Here is a 17,007-nt window from a genome sequence, read left to right on the forward strand (position 1 = left end):
CATAATAATGAATTTTTTTTTTCACCTACCTAGCTGCAGATCTGAATACTGGTCCCAAGAGTCACCCCAAGGCCACAGGCTGCCATCTTCCTACTAACTTGGACAAACTCTATCTGATGTCACCTTTGGCTTTTGGGATGGTTTACACTGGTTTAAGACAGTGCCTGTGTGCACAGTTTCCCGTGACCCTGGTCTGACTGGATCCTTGAAGCATTGTGACCAGGGACATCCCCCTTGGAGCACCCTGTGTCCCCACAGCCCTTCCAGCATGGCAGCCTTACTTGCTGTGAGGAGCTGCTGCAGCAGCACCTTCCTCAAAGAGGGAATTACACTCCATGGATCAGCTGCTCCTTGGCTATCCTGAAGGCCAGCCAGAACAGTGCTGAGAAGTGATGTAGGCATCTGAGACCTTTCCAGCATCCAATTAGTAGTTACTCGTAGGGAAAAGCACACTCAGGGAGTCATCTCAGAGTATTTCCACTTCTCTAAGTTTCTCCTCTTTGCCTGCTGCTCTAAGGAGAACCTCAGATTGTCTCTGCTGCACTGTTTAGTTTCCCACACTGGAACTACAGGGAGGAGGGAAAAGGAAAGGTCATGCTAACAAGCTACAACAAGCATGAAGTCGTATGATTCTCCTCTTAAATGTAAGGAGCCAGAATCCCTGAAGTGGCTGCCAGCAATTAGTAGAGTCAGCTCATCCCCCTAGGAACACACTAGTGCTTTATTAAGACTAATTGCCATGAGCCATCTGATCACCCAGGCTGGTGGGAGACAGCCCATGTGGGCAAAGTCTCTGTGCTGGCCTGCAGACCGGGGCTCCCAGCTCTGCTTCACGTGGTGTTCTGGTTTTTTAAAAAACTGAGCAATGCAGCTTTACTTTAAAGGCTGCACTATAGGAAGCTTCTGTCACACTTACATCCCCACCCACAGCAGTAGATTGCTAAAACAGACTTCAGGATTATGACAGTTTATTTTACTTAAGCTACCACAGTATTTCCAATCTGTTACTTGGTCTGAGCCATTCGAACCACTGCATTCATACACACTGGAAAAAGAACAGTACTTGAAGAGAGGGAGACTTGCTACTAACTACGTGCAGAGCAAATTTCAATTTTAATTTAAAGTCAAAGGGGATTGACTTTTTTCAATCTCTTCAATCTATTCTTACTCATTGAGCAGCTGGTTTAACTGCATAAATAGCCAAAAATGACACTTATTCTTGGAAGTGTTGCTTTTAAGGAAGATTGCATAAGAGTAATGTTTTCACTGATGCCCAAAATGTACTTTCCTATCTCCAGCCTACCTACATTAAAGTTGTAAAGTGTCCTTTCATGGTTTTCTGAAATGTTTTGTACTACAGACATTGTACGTGATCTATCCACACTTCTAAACTTTTACCCTTCATTTAAAAGCCAGACAATACAAGTTAGAAGCAAAGTCTGCATCACATTACAAGGAATGTTGTTGTGCTCCTCACAGGAAAACTAAGGGACCTCCAGACCACTACAGTGACCTTCTATGCTCTCAACTGTCCTTGTAATGCTGGAGACTTCAATGAACTGCTTCTGTCTTTGTAGAAAATTATGGCGTGTGCAATCACGTGCAGCAGACCTTAGAAAGCTACCCTACAGATTACAAAACAAACTTTTTTGCATCATAAAATACAGATTTAGTTTGAAAATAAATACTGAAAGCTTCGAAGTCCTTGGTGATGTCCTCCTGAAATATGAGTCTTCTCACATATGCACTTCAGAAGCTGTCAAACACTTTACATCTTTGTCAAGAACTGACCTACCTCATTTTGCAAAACCTTTTCTTCCAAATGTAAATGTAAAGTTTGAATTTAAATGTCAAGAGACATTTAAAAGCATGGAACTGCCATACATGGATAAGTCCACTGTCTCAATGACAGATGACTGCCAGCTCTGTTAAAACTTACTTTCACTTGATCCTTTTGCTGATTAATCCCAGCAGTTCTGTGGCTCTGCTTAAAAACCAAAAACCTAAGAACTTTGTTTCAGTTTCAAGCACATGTTAAAGTACATGTTTTAATGACTATTCACTAAATCTAAGTTTTTGACTAAAAATGTTTTCACCAAAACTTTTTTCCAGGAGTTATTTTTATTGGCATCCATATACTGCATACTACTAAAAACTTTGGAAACAATGTGGGATCATTTTCAGTTAAAATAACTCAAACTTGCCAGTGAATGTCCTCAAGTAGGGTACTTCATATCTCATTTGCTGTTGAAAGATTGCATTTTCTGCTTTGTCACTGCCTTTTCTAACCAATATTTGTAAGTATATTCAAACCCAAATACCTGAGCAGAAACCACTTCTCCAAGATACCAGTATTTTAGCTGTATGTCTTTCAGGTTAGCCTGATTTTTCAACCTAATTATAAAGTACTGTTTGCCACCATTAATTTGAGAAGGAATTGTTTGTACCTTTTCAAAAGACAAGGGGTTTTGTGGAATGGCTCTACTCACTCATCTTCAAAGCAGCCTTACCATTCCCAAAGTACCACGGCTTAGGCCCCTGGCTTTTTTCCCTCTTCACTCAGCTGGCCTGACGCTTAGAAAAGACTGGACCAGAAACATATGGGTATGACATAATAAGCTGCATCAGCTTATGATGAGGCCAATCACAAAGTTTTCAGTGTTTGAGCATAACTGTCCTTGGCTGGGGCTCCCACAGTCCAGCCCATTCCCATGTCTGAGGGCAGGACAGTTGCACCATTACACAACCAACTTCTTATGGGAAAACCCAAACGTTGCTAGTGTAGGGTAGAAAAAGAGAGACTCTCTTATCAAGCAGTAAGCACATTGCAGCAATTCCTCAATTGGCTATGTATGTAGCTCTTAGTGAGTCTTCCTCAGGCAGGTTAATTTTTAACACGGGATATTTTGTCTCTGACAACCTCCGCAAAGGCTGAAATTGACTCTTCTGAAGTGGCTGGAAAGCAGCCCAGTGGGTGCGCTGGCTGACAGCTGACTGAACATGATTCAGTGTGTGCCCAGGTGGCCAAGAAGAACAGCGGCACCCTGGCCTGCATCAGGAATAGTGTGACCAGGGCAGTGACTGTCCCCCTGTACTCGGCACTGGTGAGGCCCCACCTCGAATGCTGAGTCCAGTTCTTGGCCCCTCACTTTAAACAGGACACTGACGTGCTAGAGCATGTCCAGAGAAGGGCAACAAGACTCACGAAAGGACCAGAGAACGTGTCTTACAAGGAGTGGCTGAGGGTGTTTAGCTTGGAGAAAAGGCAGCTCAGGGGGGACCTGATTGCTCCCTACACCTACAAAAAAGAGGCTGCAGGGAGGTGGGGCCAGTCTCTCCTGCCGTGCCTGCAGTGACAGGACCAGAGGGAATGGCCTTAAGCTCAGACAGGGGAGATTCAGATTAGATAGCAGAAAAAAATGGTCACTGTTAGGGTGGTCAGGCACTGAAATAGGTTGCCCGGGGAGGTGGTGGAGTCACCATTCCTGGAGGTGTCTAAGAGGTTTTTAAGAGGTGTCTGGATCTGGTGCTAGGTGAACAGTTGGGTTGGACAGGATGATCTTAAAGGTCTCTTCCAACCTTCATGATTCTATGAATCTGTGATTCTAAAGGATAGAAATCACTACTAACTCCATTTATTACCTGTGAATTACGGTTAGTGCAACCAAAATTAAGATTTGTTCTGGCAGCAAATTGCTCTTGCACAGTGTATATATAAGTACAATGCAAAGAATAGAGAGATGTGCACATATAATAACAACGTATACATGTGTGTGGAGATTATACTCATAGGACAGTTTTAGATAAAATACAAAGCTACAATGATTGCCATGGGCCAAAATCTCAAATATATTCAAAAAGAACCACAAAAATCAGGCAGTATGGGTTCATTGCTAGTTATTGAACAAGTGAGTCTGTGTTTTTGTTTCAGGAAGTTTTCTAATGCTGCTTGCCAGAGCAGAAAGGATGGATACTAGGTGAAGGACAACTCTGTACCGATCCCAGACTTGTATTTCTCTCTGAGATCTTTTACTGGCTGCTCTTAGAAACAGGATACTGGTCTAGACAGCCTGTGGTGTGACCTAGTGGCTTTCTTGAAGTTCTTTCTTTGTATCTCGAGGAATGTTACTGTAAATGTCTATGACTTTTCCTTTGGTTTATCTGTCTGTCTTCTATTTTTTTTTAAATGCGGTGCTCATTAAGTGTTTAATTTTACTACAGCCTTATGAATCAAAGGTTTCCTTTAATGCAATACCAATTTAGACCATGCCTGTAGCTTATCTGAAGATGAGATCTTCTTGTCATGATTTTAAATGTCCTACCCACAGTTCCTCATCCCAGATATCTACAGCAAAAACAACCCAGACAACTGATCTGGCTGAAATGTCCTCAAAAAAAAAAAAAAATCTGACATTTCCACCTCTTTTCCTGTATCAGCTTTGCTTTAAGAAGTGACACCCAGTGAGGTGCTTGACTGAAATTGTCCAGACTCCAAAGTGCAGGATCACTTGACCCACATCCTCCCGCTGCCAGATTTTGGCATTAAAAGTTCACTGCAAATTGCTTAAACTCTCCTTGACTGCATTTTTTACGTTAGCAACTTGATGAGCAGTTTTACCTGGTACAAGCTGGCAAGGTGGTGTTTAGTTTTAATCAGAAAGGGTTGGTTGACCCCTGGGTGATCCACGTCATGAGCTGCGGCAGCGAGCAGTCCGAGCATGATGTCCGATGGGGTGAGGAAGTTGGCAAGCTGAATCATCACACACATTAATCACAACAAGAACAGGAACAGTAAATATTTTTTGGTAAATAAACAAACCAGCTGACATCATGGCATAAATTGGGTGTGTTGGCATTTGTACACAAATGTCAAGTATAAATTTTCTGAACAATGTTTTTAAGGTAAATGTTGAACATACATCTATAAAGATATTATACTACATAATCATCTTTTATTAGAGTTTGTATTTCTTATCTCTTTATTACCCATGGCAATATAAGGATTGTTGCAATAGAAGGGCATTGGCATAGTCTCATTTGTTTTGAAAAGCAAACAGGTAGGCTGACAGGTAGGCATATGTTAGCATCCATTGTAAGAGTTCAGCCCCTCCAAGTATTTAGTAATGCCAACAAAAGATCAGGCTTCAATTCTCTAGCATAGCACTGCGTTACAAAATGCAGTTTATCAACTTCTGAAATTTCAGCTTTGGCTGTTAAATATCTATCCCCATTCAAGTATATGTATTTTATTAGAGAACCTAATTTACCTTTCTAACTTTAAACATTCAAGTTGGAAAACCTCTCCAGATTTTTTTCTGCTACAGGGCTCATTTAGAAACAAAAAAGGGTAGTCTTAGCATTTTCTGTTTGTGAGAGTGAAGCAGTTATTACCAGCCCAATGAGTCTGTAAAGAGTACAGGTATATGAGATGAAAGAAGCATTCTGAGGTCAGAACTGATGAGCAGTATGGTCCAGGTTCTGGATGTTGTCTGTCCTCTGCACTTCCTGGCAAGAAAGGACTTGCAGATCTTGCAGGAGATGAAAATACAAGAAAGATGGGGCCTGGTCCTGCCCTCACCACTGGTATATTCTTGTGTAACAAATTGCTAGTTCTAGCAGAACATCCCTTCATTTGAGCCAAGCCAGAAATGGTTAGTTATGTTCTTATACTGTGGCTCAGCATGGCAATATCACAGTGCCTTCCAGTAACACACAAGGCAACACCACTCTGATGCTGCGAGAACTTGCAGCAGCAGTCAAATACTCATGCAGAGGATACCCTTGCAACAGACCCGTCTGAAGGGACTGTTTTCCCCTTTCCTGGTGATATTGTGCCCAATTTGGTATGTTGAAATAGTGATGTGGGGACCTGATGCTCTGAGGTGGCTGAGGCACAGACATGCATTGCCTCCTTCGGAGTTTGGTGGGAGAAGAGCTGCAGGCACCAGTGGGTGCCTGGGTCACAGCACTGTGCTGGCTGGAGCTTACATGGCAGCACTCAGACAGGATGCCTGCGTGATGAGAAGTGACTCTCACAGCTTGACTGAAACATCTGTAATCTGTAGCCAAGGCTGCTCCTCACTTGCTGCTGACTTCCAGCACGCCATCACTTTCTGCTGTCTAGAAGTATGTCCTGGGGCTTTTATTTCAACCCTGGGAAAAAAAATCTGAGAACTATCTGAAAGCAACATCAGTGTGAAAAGTTGTCATTACCTTGGGCTCCCTCAGATAGCAGTGCATAGCTTGTGTGACATCAGCGGCATGGACAGCATTGTGGTATGGGTTCTGGCTATGGTAATCGTCTTGAACCATAACTGCGAATCAAAACAGAAAACAAAGATCCTTTTGTCTCTGAATGCCATGGCCACAAGTGGGAACTGGACTTAAAATACAAACTGAGGTTTTGCAGTCAGCTGCCTGAGGAGTTTCTTCAAATAGCCATAGCTTATTTAAATTGCCGCTTTTATCGGGGTACCTTTAGAGAAAAAATGCATGAAAGGATTTGTGAGGCCCAAGGGGATGTACTGGGTCTAGTGCATAAATCACCTCTTTCTTGCCTTAGTGAAGGCTTTCATTCAGGAATAAAATAAACAAGGAAGAGAGGCAAATTTATCCACAACGGAGTGTAATTATTTAGCCTGCTGTTGTAGGGTAGTAGTGTGCCATTAAGGCAGTACCACCTATTTTACAGCAGCAGGGGGTGAGACCCTGATATCCTGCCATGATTTGTTATTTGAGTGATGAACTGCAGGCAAAGGCATTCCTATACCCCCAGGAGAAGAATCAAAAAATACCAGCTTTGGGGTATTCACAGCAAAATCTCCAGTGACAATTTCAGTCACATCTGTGTGTTCATTTTAAAATGCCAGTCCCTCTTGCTTCAGTTTGCAGCTCTGGAAGCGGTCCAGTTGGACCAGGAGCACCAACCTCTTAACTCTCAGCGCTCTCTCTCAGACAGAAAAATCATTGAGATGTGTGCTTCACACCCCTCTGTTCCTTGCAGCAGTGTGTGCACCATTACGTGGGTCGTGGGACATCACCACGTGAGCACTGGGAGCTGCATGTGATTGTGCCTAGGGCGCTCTCCTAGACACGATCCAATTAATCCAATGGAAAGCCAGCGGGCAGATTTCCCATGGCGCTCACTGCCAGCATGAGGAGCGCCAGAGAAAGTCCGAGCCTTCTGTCTGTTTCCAGCCACACAAGCATCTGGAGGTACAGTGGGTAATCCCTTAAACTGGGAGTTTAGACCATTAGCTCTAATTGCCCGACTGTCCGCTTCATGTCTGCCCACAGGAGTTAAAACAGCAGGGAGATTTTGTCTGTCTCCGCACCAGAGGAACACTTTCCAGAAGCAACAATTATGCAGTCTTAAAGAAGAGACCCTGCTTTGGAAACTCTGCCTGACAGCCTGAAAAACTGGCATTTAGATGCTTTCAAAAAGTGATGCAAAAAGTAATTGATTTTGGCCAATTTCTTCTTTTGGTTCACTGACAGCATGGGGCTAATATTTCTGTTGGCAGTAACAGCAGCAGGGGCTTTCATCAACACTGTTCAGTGCAGACAGGACAGCTTGATATAATTTGTTAAATTTTGCACATAAGCTTTTAACTGCCCTGGGCCTCAGTGGTCTTTTTGTCACTAAAATAATTACACTGCGCCACAATTGTACTGCGCACGCGTAGGTTCTGCAGTGTCTGTCTGTCTGTGTGGGCCTGAGCCAGCCACATCTCTGCATGGCATATTTTATTTTAAATCACAAGTGTGACTGTGGTGCTGGGATGCTTTAGCCCAATGCAGAGCCTTTTGAAATCCCTCCACTGACTAGGTACTGAACCAAGTACTTGAGTGCCTGGAAACTGTATGCTGATACATATCATAGGTATCTTTTACTGAAATATTTCCAACTACGTCATCATTTTTACACAGACAGACCAAGCCAGTGCCTTCTCGGATGTTCTACTTAAGCTATAAACTTCATTCAAAGATGGTTGTTGAGGTGTGCACTTACCAAAAAACCTGTGTAATGTAACCATGTCTAACTGGAAATGGTGAATAAGTCCATGCACATTGAAGAGGTGACAAAGCAGTGTTACAAGACTGTTTCCTAAAAGGAGGAAGGAACAACTCTTAGATTCCCTTTACAGGTAGTTATAAACCAAGCAAGGCTAAAAATCTGGGTAATTTCCTATTAGTCAGCTCCTATCACCTCATCTCCAATGAAGTGAGCTTAGATGACTCTCAGGTAGTCAGAAGTCACTTATACAAATTACTCCTATATGTAATCAAGACTTGATGGAAAGGTTGTACCAATGGAGTGTCATCCTTGTGTCTACATGCCTTAAAGACACGTTTGCTGTTTCAACATGACAGGCAAACTGTGGTTTTAACTGGAAGGAGGCAAACTGACGTGGTTTTAACAAAATCTTCAACAGGCTTGTCTGAGAGCGATATCATTTTCATAATTCAGGTCTATCTTCAGAAACAATAGAAACAAGAGTGGCTTTTCTGCCACTTGGGTTTGCCATACTGTACTAATTAATTACTAAAAATCAGGAGTTTGGAATGAATTTTTTTTATTTTGCATATGGCTGTATAAACATGTAATTAACCGTGGTAACCTAGCTCAGCTACAACTGCATCTCATAACAATGCCACAGACAGGAAAAATGAGTTGCAGCATTCGCAGTCTCAAGTCCCACAGTAATGCTGCACTGGCCTTACTGTAAATCCAATACTGGGAACACTGGCAAAATTGAACCTTACTAGTATTACATGATCACATAAACACAGTATTTCAAAAAGTTTGCACTGCTTAATTCAGCGTCACTGTTTCCATAAAAGTTAGAAAAAACCCCAAACCAACCAACCCATACTACACATAAACAAAGCTTGAAGGGAGTCTTCTCTTATTTAATGTAACTCAGGAAGGAAAATAAATATCTGTATGAAGAACATATGGAAACTAACTTGGTCTTGACTACTGAGCAGGGGCACAGAAAGATAATTTAGAAGAACTATGGTTTTGCTTCCCAGGCAATTTGCAATCCTTTTCACTCTTCACTGCCAGTCACTCAGCTGAATGAGCCTCTAAACCAGCTTTTTTCTACATCTTCTGCCCAAACCAAACCTAATTAGTCTGGAGTGAGGAATGAGGGATCTCAATTCTCTGAGCAGTGCAGAAAGGGGAAAGGTGTGATCATTACTCTCTCTAGCAGTTACCTGATCAAGGGGTAATGTCTGGACATTTGTGGGGAAGGGGGATGGTTTACATGTGTTTAGAGAAAACATTTCACAGATTTTTACTCTCTAAATAAATTTCCTAATTTTTGCTGCTGAACAGAAGAGAGGGTATCTTCAAATGTCTTTAGTATTGATAGAAATTGACAGATTATGGAGATCTGGATTTATTATATCTAACAGGTATATTTAAAGTGGCTTGGGAGTTTCACAGGCAAATGAAACAGAAACATCTCTTGAAAAGGCGACAACAACAAATGTAGAGGATTAGATTAGTACAAAAGCACACCTGAAACATTGTCCTATAGTTCAGGAAAAGCCTGAAAAAGCTCCAGGATGTGATTTTAATAGAGGTTAAATATGGCCAATTTCTCTTCAGTAATTTGAACTGGAAACATTTAACAAACAATTAATTATGGATTTTTTGACTAGTCATATATGAGACAGAGTAAAATAAAGACTTAAAAAAATTACTTACCATTTGTCAAGCGATCAAACAAGAAAATGTCAAAATCCCACATTCCCACTTTGGATAACATATGCTGGAAAAAGCAAATGTGAAAAGGCCAGTGACTGGTATGTCACACTGTAAAGCAGATTTTTATTATTATTCCACATTAATCAGTCACAAGATTGGTTATTACAGCTTTAAAGTTTTTTTTTTTGAGAAACCTATAGAAGTCATATTTGAAATATCAGAAATCAGGCTCATGTGGCTGTACTGCAAAAAATATCAGTTGCACTTTTAACTGAGAAGGTTTTGAACATAACAGTAAAAATGCCTCTAAATGGAACTCAAAACAATGAATAATATAAACCAAAATATTATGAAAATATTCCCTTTTACTGTACAAATGCTTCATTGTTTCTTCATGTCCCCAGACTTTCAAGTGCAAATTCTCTTAGGTTTTAAAACACTTAATAGTGTTTTAAAATCTTAGCTCTCATTGCAAATATGAGTTACAATGTGCTAAACAAAGAAGTACACAGGAATAGCTTTTATAAATTTAGATACAGTGCTACTGTTAAGCCCACTCAGACATGCCGAGGAATCCATCATTACCTACAACTGCAGTGTTTTCACAGCTACATCAGTTGAGTCAGAAGACTGATTGTGGACTACCTCTATGACCCACAGTGATGTGTGTGTGAATGAAATACACATTCACTCCCATCTCTAATCTACATTCAAGCAGTTCTAGACTCTTAATTTCTAACATCTGCCCCATAATCTCCTCCAGCAGAGAATGAAAATCACCTGGGCATATAATCCCAACACCATCAATTGTGAAAGTTTTGCTAGAAAATACCATTCAAAGTAAGTGTAAGAGCTGCAAAATAAGATAATTATATTTTTATCAGTGTGAAGTTCGCAGTCAATGCTCCACACTTCCGAGCCCTTGCCACTATGGAGAGCTATTGTGGGTTTCCCAATAGTTATTCCATAGCAGATGAGAGACACCCATCTTTTTTCAAGTGGATGAACTAAATGCTGTGTCTGGGCTGCACTTAAATCAGTAACTTAACCTGAAATCCTTCATTCTTTAATAAATCCACATTATAATTTCAGTTGTTGGAATCTGAAAATGCTGAGTAGATTTAGCAACGTTTTCTGTTGCTTTGAGACCTAAGCCTTTAAGGCTGTAACCACAAATGAGGAATGGACAATCTGTTTGTTGAGAGATAGGCACTAACGTGGGTCATTTAAGAAAGATCAGTTAGGAATTTCGTTACCTGAAGACTAAAACAAAACTGACACTCTCTGTAGTATTATTAAAAGAAATGGAGAGCTGGAGACCTGTCTTACCCTTGCTTGCCCAAGGTAGTCCTCATCCAGTAGGTAGAGAGAGGCTTGTGGTACAATTCCACGCAGTAACCGGGATGCATGGAAGTATCTCTGGAAACTTAACAGTCTTTTCACTTTCTTCTTGGTGCCGACTTCCCCTGAGAGTGCACTATCTGTGAAAAGCAATCAGCACAGAAAGCATCAAACCCGAGGTGATGGATGACATTGTCAGCTTAATATGAGAAATATCAAACACTTTAAAATAGTAATACAAAAATCATGGAGCTCACACTTCTTGCCAAGCCACATGAAGGAGCTGTATTCAAATCACTTCAGCATAATATATTTGTTTATTTTAGAGAGGAAATATGTTCCAGGGAAGAGGATACTATTGTAGGTTTTGGAAGAGCTGAGTTCAGTACACTGCCTGCCACAGCCTTTAATGTGATCCAGCTCAGTCACAGGCAGGAAGGGGGTGATACATCTCCTACCTGCAGGTGTTAGGGAAAGCCTACATGACTAGGCAGAGCTAGGTACAGGAAAGCTGCTCTTACCCTCTCTGCCTCTGTTCCCTAACTATACACCTGAAAATAACATTAATTACTTTGATACCTCACAGGAGGTGTCACTGGAATATATTAAAAATTGCACAGCACTACGAGGTGATCTTGGGTATAAAATCAAAAAAATCATACCAAAAGAGAACTCAAAATACAGTTTGAGAACACAAATGTGTGATCCACCTTTGGAAAAGGAAATAAAAGAGAGAAAGAAATAAGAATAGGTTCATAATCCTACTGCATTGTCTGCTGTCATTTCTACATATTAAAGCAAGTTATAAATGAAGAAAATATTTCACCTGTGCAATGAGGAAAGCAGGTATATTGAGATAATATAGGCATTTCTGGTTACACAACAGAATATGTTCTTTTCACTCGGTACCAGGATAATTCTAATTCCCTAATGCTGTATTAGGAGATTTTCATATAGGGCTAAATGAGACACAAAAACCAAGGCAGTTTTTATACAGTGATTAAATTACTAATTAGAGTAATTAAATTACCTTATTGTTAGTAAGAAAAATATGGAGGCTTTCTAAAACTCATAAAGTTATAGGGTAATTTCATCTGAACTTTTAATAGAACCTCACACTCAGCTGTGGTGTTTTCATTTTGCAGTCTGGTATAAGTTTTGGAAAAAAGAGAGGACAGAAACTGGACAGCTGGCCAAAGGTAGCAAGATACAATACAGTTTATTTGTAAGACAAATCTTGTAAGAAACTGAAGATTAAACAGTCCTTTGAGAGAAAAGTAATGATTTCTTTGTAAGACAAAGTTTTATTTGTAAGACAAACCTTGTAAGAAACTGAAGATTAAACAGTCCTTTGAGAGAAAAGTAATGATTTCTTGAGATAAGAAGCTCCATAGCAATGCACTGGTTTAAACAGAGCTCATGAAAAATATCTACACACTGAAGCTGACTCTCTGTTTTCTATTTTTCCATCTCTTTTTATGGAAAAACACTGAATGTTTGTTCTACTGTGACATTAAAATATCACTTTGTCCGCTGTTTCTATGGGTGGTATTATTCTGAGAGGATTTCCAGAGAAGTCGCTAAGGTTTTTTGGATCGTGGATGGTTCAGGGTTTGATTTCTCTAACAGCAGCAAGCACCCTCTGTAGCAAGCTTCTTCCTTATTAAGTAATCCAACAGCTACTGAGCGGCACCAAGTCAGTAATAACATCCAAAAAACCCATCCTTACATACTGAGGAGCAACAGAACTCCCAACACCAAGTAAGCCTCATGGTTCTCATGAGCAGCCCAAAGACCTCACTGAGTTTTAATAATATAAAAGCACAAAACAACTTCATTGCATCTTGACAAGCCATGTGGTTTCCAGAATGAAAACAGTAACAACACCACTACTGTACCAGCCTGAAGGTCAGGTTTTCATTTATGATGTGCCGGCACCTGCCTTGATTTTCTCACACATTTTAAAAGCTGGAACAATTTCATGGCCTGTTGAAGGAGTGACTAATGTAGGTGTGAACAGTTACCCAGTGGCAGCAACACGTGGAGGAACAAGTACACTTGTTTTCTTATTTCTTTTCATTTATATAGGGCTGCTATGAAAGGGCTGGCATTCAATTTAATTCCTGGATAACAAAACACTCTTAAAATTAATTCACTTTTTAAACTTCTGTTAGCTGTTTCTCAACTTTCCAACTTTCCTATTTCCATCTTAGCCACAAGCTGTCACTACTTTCAGGTAACAAGTTTAAAATTTAAAGTACAAAAAAATTCACTTTTTAACATTAAAAATTAGAAGTTGCTCCCACAAATTTTAATCTAAGTTAATATATTTTTTTTCAGTTAAAGACAGATGACTGAAATCACCACCTACACTCTCTTAAACTGTCTTTAAAACTCACACATAGAGTTGCTGTGGATGATCTGAAAATGAAGGTTTGGCCTCAGTCCCAACAAGCAGCTGTACATTGGATTATGAAGAAGTGTTTATTTTATCCTTTGGATTACCAGATAATTTCAGTAGCATAAATAATACTTGCCAAAGCACGAACAGGTCAGATGGAAACAAGTAACTTCTTATTACGAAACATATTTTCTGAACTGAACCACCAAACTTGCTGCCCATTGCTCTGTATGGTTGTCATGGGTCTCAATTAAAATTTAGTTATCAGCAGACAGCGCCTCTGAAACCTGACTTGATGTTTCAGGTGAGCAATGTACTCTAATATATTCTACAAAAAAGATTACCCACAATAATCTGTATTTTCATTCATAAGGGAAGAAGTTCATAATACTGATTCAGAATTGTAGCAAATGTATTTTCAAAACTGGGCTCTTGACAGGACAGCCCAAATCCAGCACTGCAGGCTATCCACATGCAAACTCTGGATGTCAACTTAAAAGAGTATCATGATCCTTTGGGTCATTTTAGTAATAACTGATTTGCTTTTGACTCACAGGACTTATCAGCTGATTGCTATGACCTATCTCAGATTACTCTGACATCCACAATAATGTGTTTTATTTTGATGGTGTCTTGCATAAAATTGGACTGATGCTGCCCTTCTCTGAGCACAACACACCCCAAACAAGTATAATCTCACTAGCGTTTTCCCTTTCCCCTTCCCATCCGTGTCAAACAAAAAAAAAGGAAAAGCACAACTATATGAAGTTGAGGGAAAAGGGTAAATTAGAACAGAAGAGCAAAAGGCAATGCAGCCAAAAGTGAACACTTAAATTTTGCTCTCAGCTCAGCAGTTGCATCTGAATCTCCCAGAAGCAAAAAGCCATTCCCAACATATGGGATCTACCAGCTGACATAAAATCAAGATGCATTTTTAAGATGAAATTAAGGATTTATGTGAATGACTTACAGTAAAATGCTGAACATACTATTTTATTGACAACCATAAATTTCAATTTAAATAATAAATATAAAATTTTGATGATGACACATGTTACAAGTCATACTGTGCCTTCAGATGAAACTGAATTGCAAAGTAAATGAATCAAAAATATTACTGCAGATATCCCTGAACTTCAGCTTTGGAACTATGGATACCAGAACATATGCTATAGCATCTGGTTAAAGGCCATGATCTGCAAAGGTCATATGGGAAGGATTTAGTAATTATGGGCAATTTTGAAATGAATGTGAAAGACAAACAAGAATGTCTTTTGTTTATACCCATAAAACTTCCCTCCAGAACTGTGTGTAACTTTAGTCACTGTGGCAACTTTTGAATGTTTTGCTTACCTAAAAAACTCCATCTCTTAAAAGATGCCCATTCTCATGCTACGGAGCGACTGCCTAGCGGAGGGTGGCAGAAACCCTCCTTTGTACACTGCACAAAGCTACTGTATGGATTACACAGACATCTTGTATGAATTACACACGTGTTTACGGAAGTGCTTGTGCAAGCATTCCTCACAAAGCTCAACCTCTGCCTTCAAAAGCTCAGCTGGCCTGAGCTCGCAGCGTTTCTCCCGTGTTTTAGCAGGCAACCAAAGTGGCTGCATTTTTCTCCAGGTAATTTGACAGCCACATCACGCAGGCACGCACAGCCAGCAGACCATGGGTGATGTCTGCATTACTGCTCGTGGCCCTCAAGAGGTTAATAAGCTGCAGAAATCAATGGCTGCCTTCTTTCTCCCAACACAGCTCCTCCAGTTACACAGATCTTCTCGCCTTAAATTGATCTATGCCTCGCTACACACCAACCTCTGTTATTTCAGGAAAAGAGTTTTCCTGCACTGGGAACTGCTACCGGTTTTATTTCACATTTCTTTCACACTGCTGCACTAGCACGTGCCCACAGGCAGCATGAATATAAAAATGATGGAGGTTATGCTAACAATGGTTGAGTTAACATCCAGAAATGATCACATAAATCAAACTTGGACAAGGGTGTACTTAACTCTGCACCAGACATTCATTACATTGTTACTGTTCTTTCAAAGTAAACAACCTTTGTTATGCATTCAAATAAAGCCTCTGAGTTTTTCTTCACAGTACTGCCTTTTGTTATTTTATTGCACTTCAGCGTACAATAAAAACAGGTCACCCAGCAGCATGAGTGGATAAAAAAAGGGCTTATTAATTTTCAAAATGAATGGATTCAGAAAAGAGAAATGTTTTTTTTCCTCTTCTTTTCTAAAGGATGCAGAATAAATCAGGTCCTCAAGCAGCTGCCTTTGATTCATATAATTTGTAATACCCTTTCCCCTCTTCCAAGGATGCAAAGGCATTTCATACACAGCCACTGTATGCCTGAAGACCCAGGCAGGACTGGTGGGAAAGTGCTGGGGTATCTGGGAGATAAGGTGAGAGGGTGAGTCCTGCAATTTAAGGTCTGGACAGCCTGCAAACAGCAAGGACTCTGGGAAACAATTTTTCTCCAGTCCCACAATTTTCCACACTGGTTCCTGGCTTGACAGCTGGTTAGAAAACTTCTCTTTGTGAGCCTTTGTGAGAGATATGTAATTGACTTGGGAAGAATAACTGGTGTTTTTCCTTTTTATGCACATAAAACTATGCCATGCATTTACATCACCTTTACTGAAATCTTGTTTGGCATATTCATTGCATGCTTGGTTGCTGAATTTTTCTTACACAGGCGAGTGCACAGCACTAATGATAGAAAAAAACTGCTGTGCCTTCCTAGTATCTTCTTATGTTACAGACTTATCAGTGTCCAAAAGACAACAGCAGCATTAGTGTGGGTAGTTGAACTAACACCGGTGATCTAAAAATTAATGACAAACTTAATGTTTTAAATTTGAATTTTGTAGAATGCACTTATCAACTAGAAAAACAGAAAACCTCTTCTCTCTGCACTGTCTAGGCCTTCCAGACACATTTCACCTTGTAGTCCAAATAGCCTTCAGAAAGAAAACACTGAGGTTTTGAGGAAAGGCCTGAGAAAATGCACAAGCCACCAGAAGCCTATGTGGAAGGACTGTCACTTAAAAGCTTTCCATCTGGTGTAGAAGGACCAAGGAGCTTAGATGAATACCCCAGTTCTATGTCTCAATCACCTGCGTTAGGAACTAAAAAAGATTGATTCAAAATTAGCAAGATTGTGTCAATTTTATCATCCGAATATACACTGGTCACTGCAACTAAGAAGACTGAGATGAAGACCTTGCACTATATCCTATCTACAGATAAAAAAGTGTTGTTCTGAAATCTTGTAAATGCAGGAATCTTTCTGAGACTTTCTCTGACTACATGGAAGTCAAAAAAGTTGTTATAAACACTTTGTTTTTACTTGCTTCTCCAACATCTAAAATATTCTTTGTTCCTTGACTTCTGAAAAATTTGTTCTTAGAGATCAAGTGCTCTCTGCCAGCTGCCATTGTTTATTTAGGTTGCAACTGCATTATTTCTCTTTAGAGGGGCAAACTTTTTTTCAATGAAAACTTTTCTCACAGCAGAAGCTGTGAGAAAG

At 40.2% G+C, this 17,007-nt stretch overlaps 1 protein-coding gene across 5 annotated transcripts in view; it reads right to left on the reverse strand.

Annotated features, from left to right (window-relative positions):
• The window catches only part of PDE7B (phosphodiesterase 7B), a 170,187-nt gene that overhangs the window by 14,077 nt on the left and 139,103 nt on the right, over positions 1-17,007 (reverse strand). For all 5 annotated transcript variants that reach the window (XM_063151507.1, XM_063151508.1, XM_063151506.1 and 2 more), the window contains 5 exons: positions 11,048-11,199; positions 9,719-9,782; positions 8,012-8,107; positions 6,214-6,314; positions 4,619-4,750 (listed from right to left, as the gene is read on the reverse strand). In XM_063151507.1, coding sequence (XP_063007577.1) covers positions 4,619-4,750; positions 6,214-6,314; positions 8,012-8,107; positions 9,719-9,782; positions 11,048-11,199 — 545 coding nt within the window. The remainder of the gene's footprint in view (positions 1-4,618; positions 4,751-6,213; positions 6,315-8,011; positions 8,108-9,718; positions 9,783-11,047; positions 11,200-17,007) is intronic.

The sequence above is a fragment of the Melospiza melodia genome, chromosome 3 (genome assembly GCF_035770615.1).
Source record: "Melospiza melodia melodia isolate bMelMel2 chromosome 3, bMelMel2.pri, whole genome shotgun sequence".
Lineage (NCBI taxonomy): Eukaryota > Metazoa > Chordata > Aves > Passeriformes > Passerellidae > Melospiza > Melospiza melodia.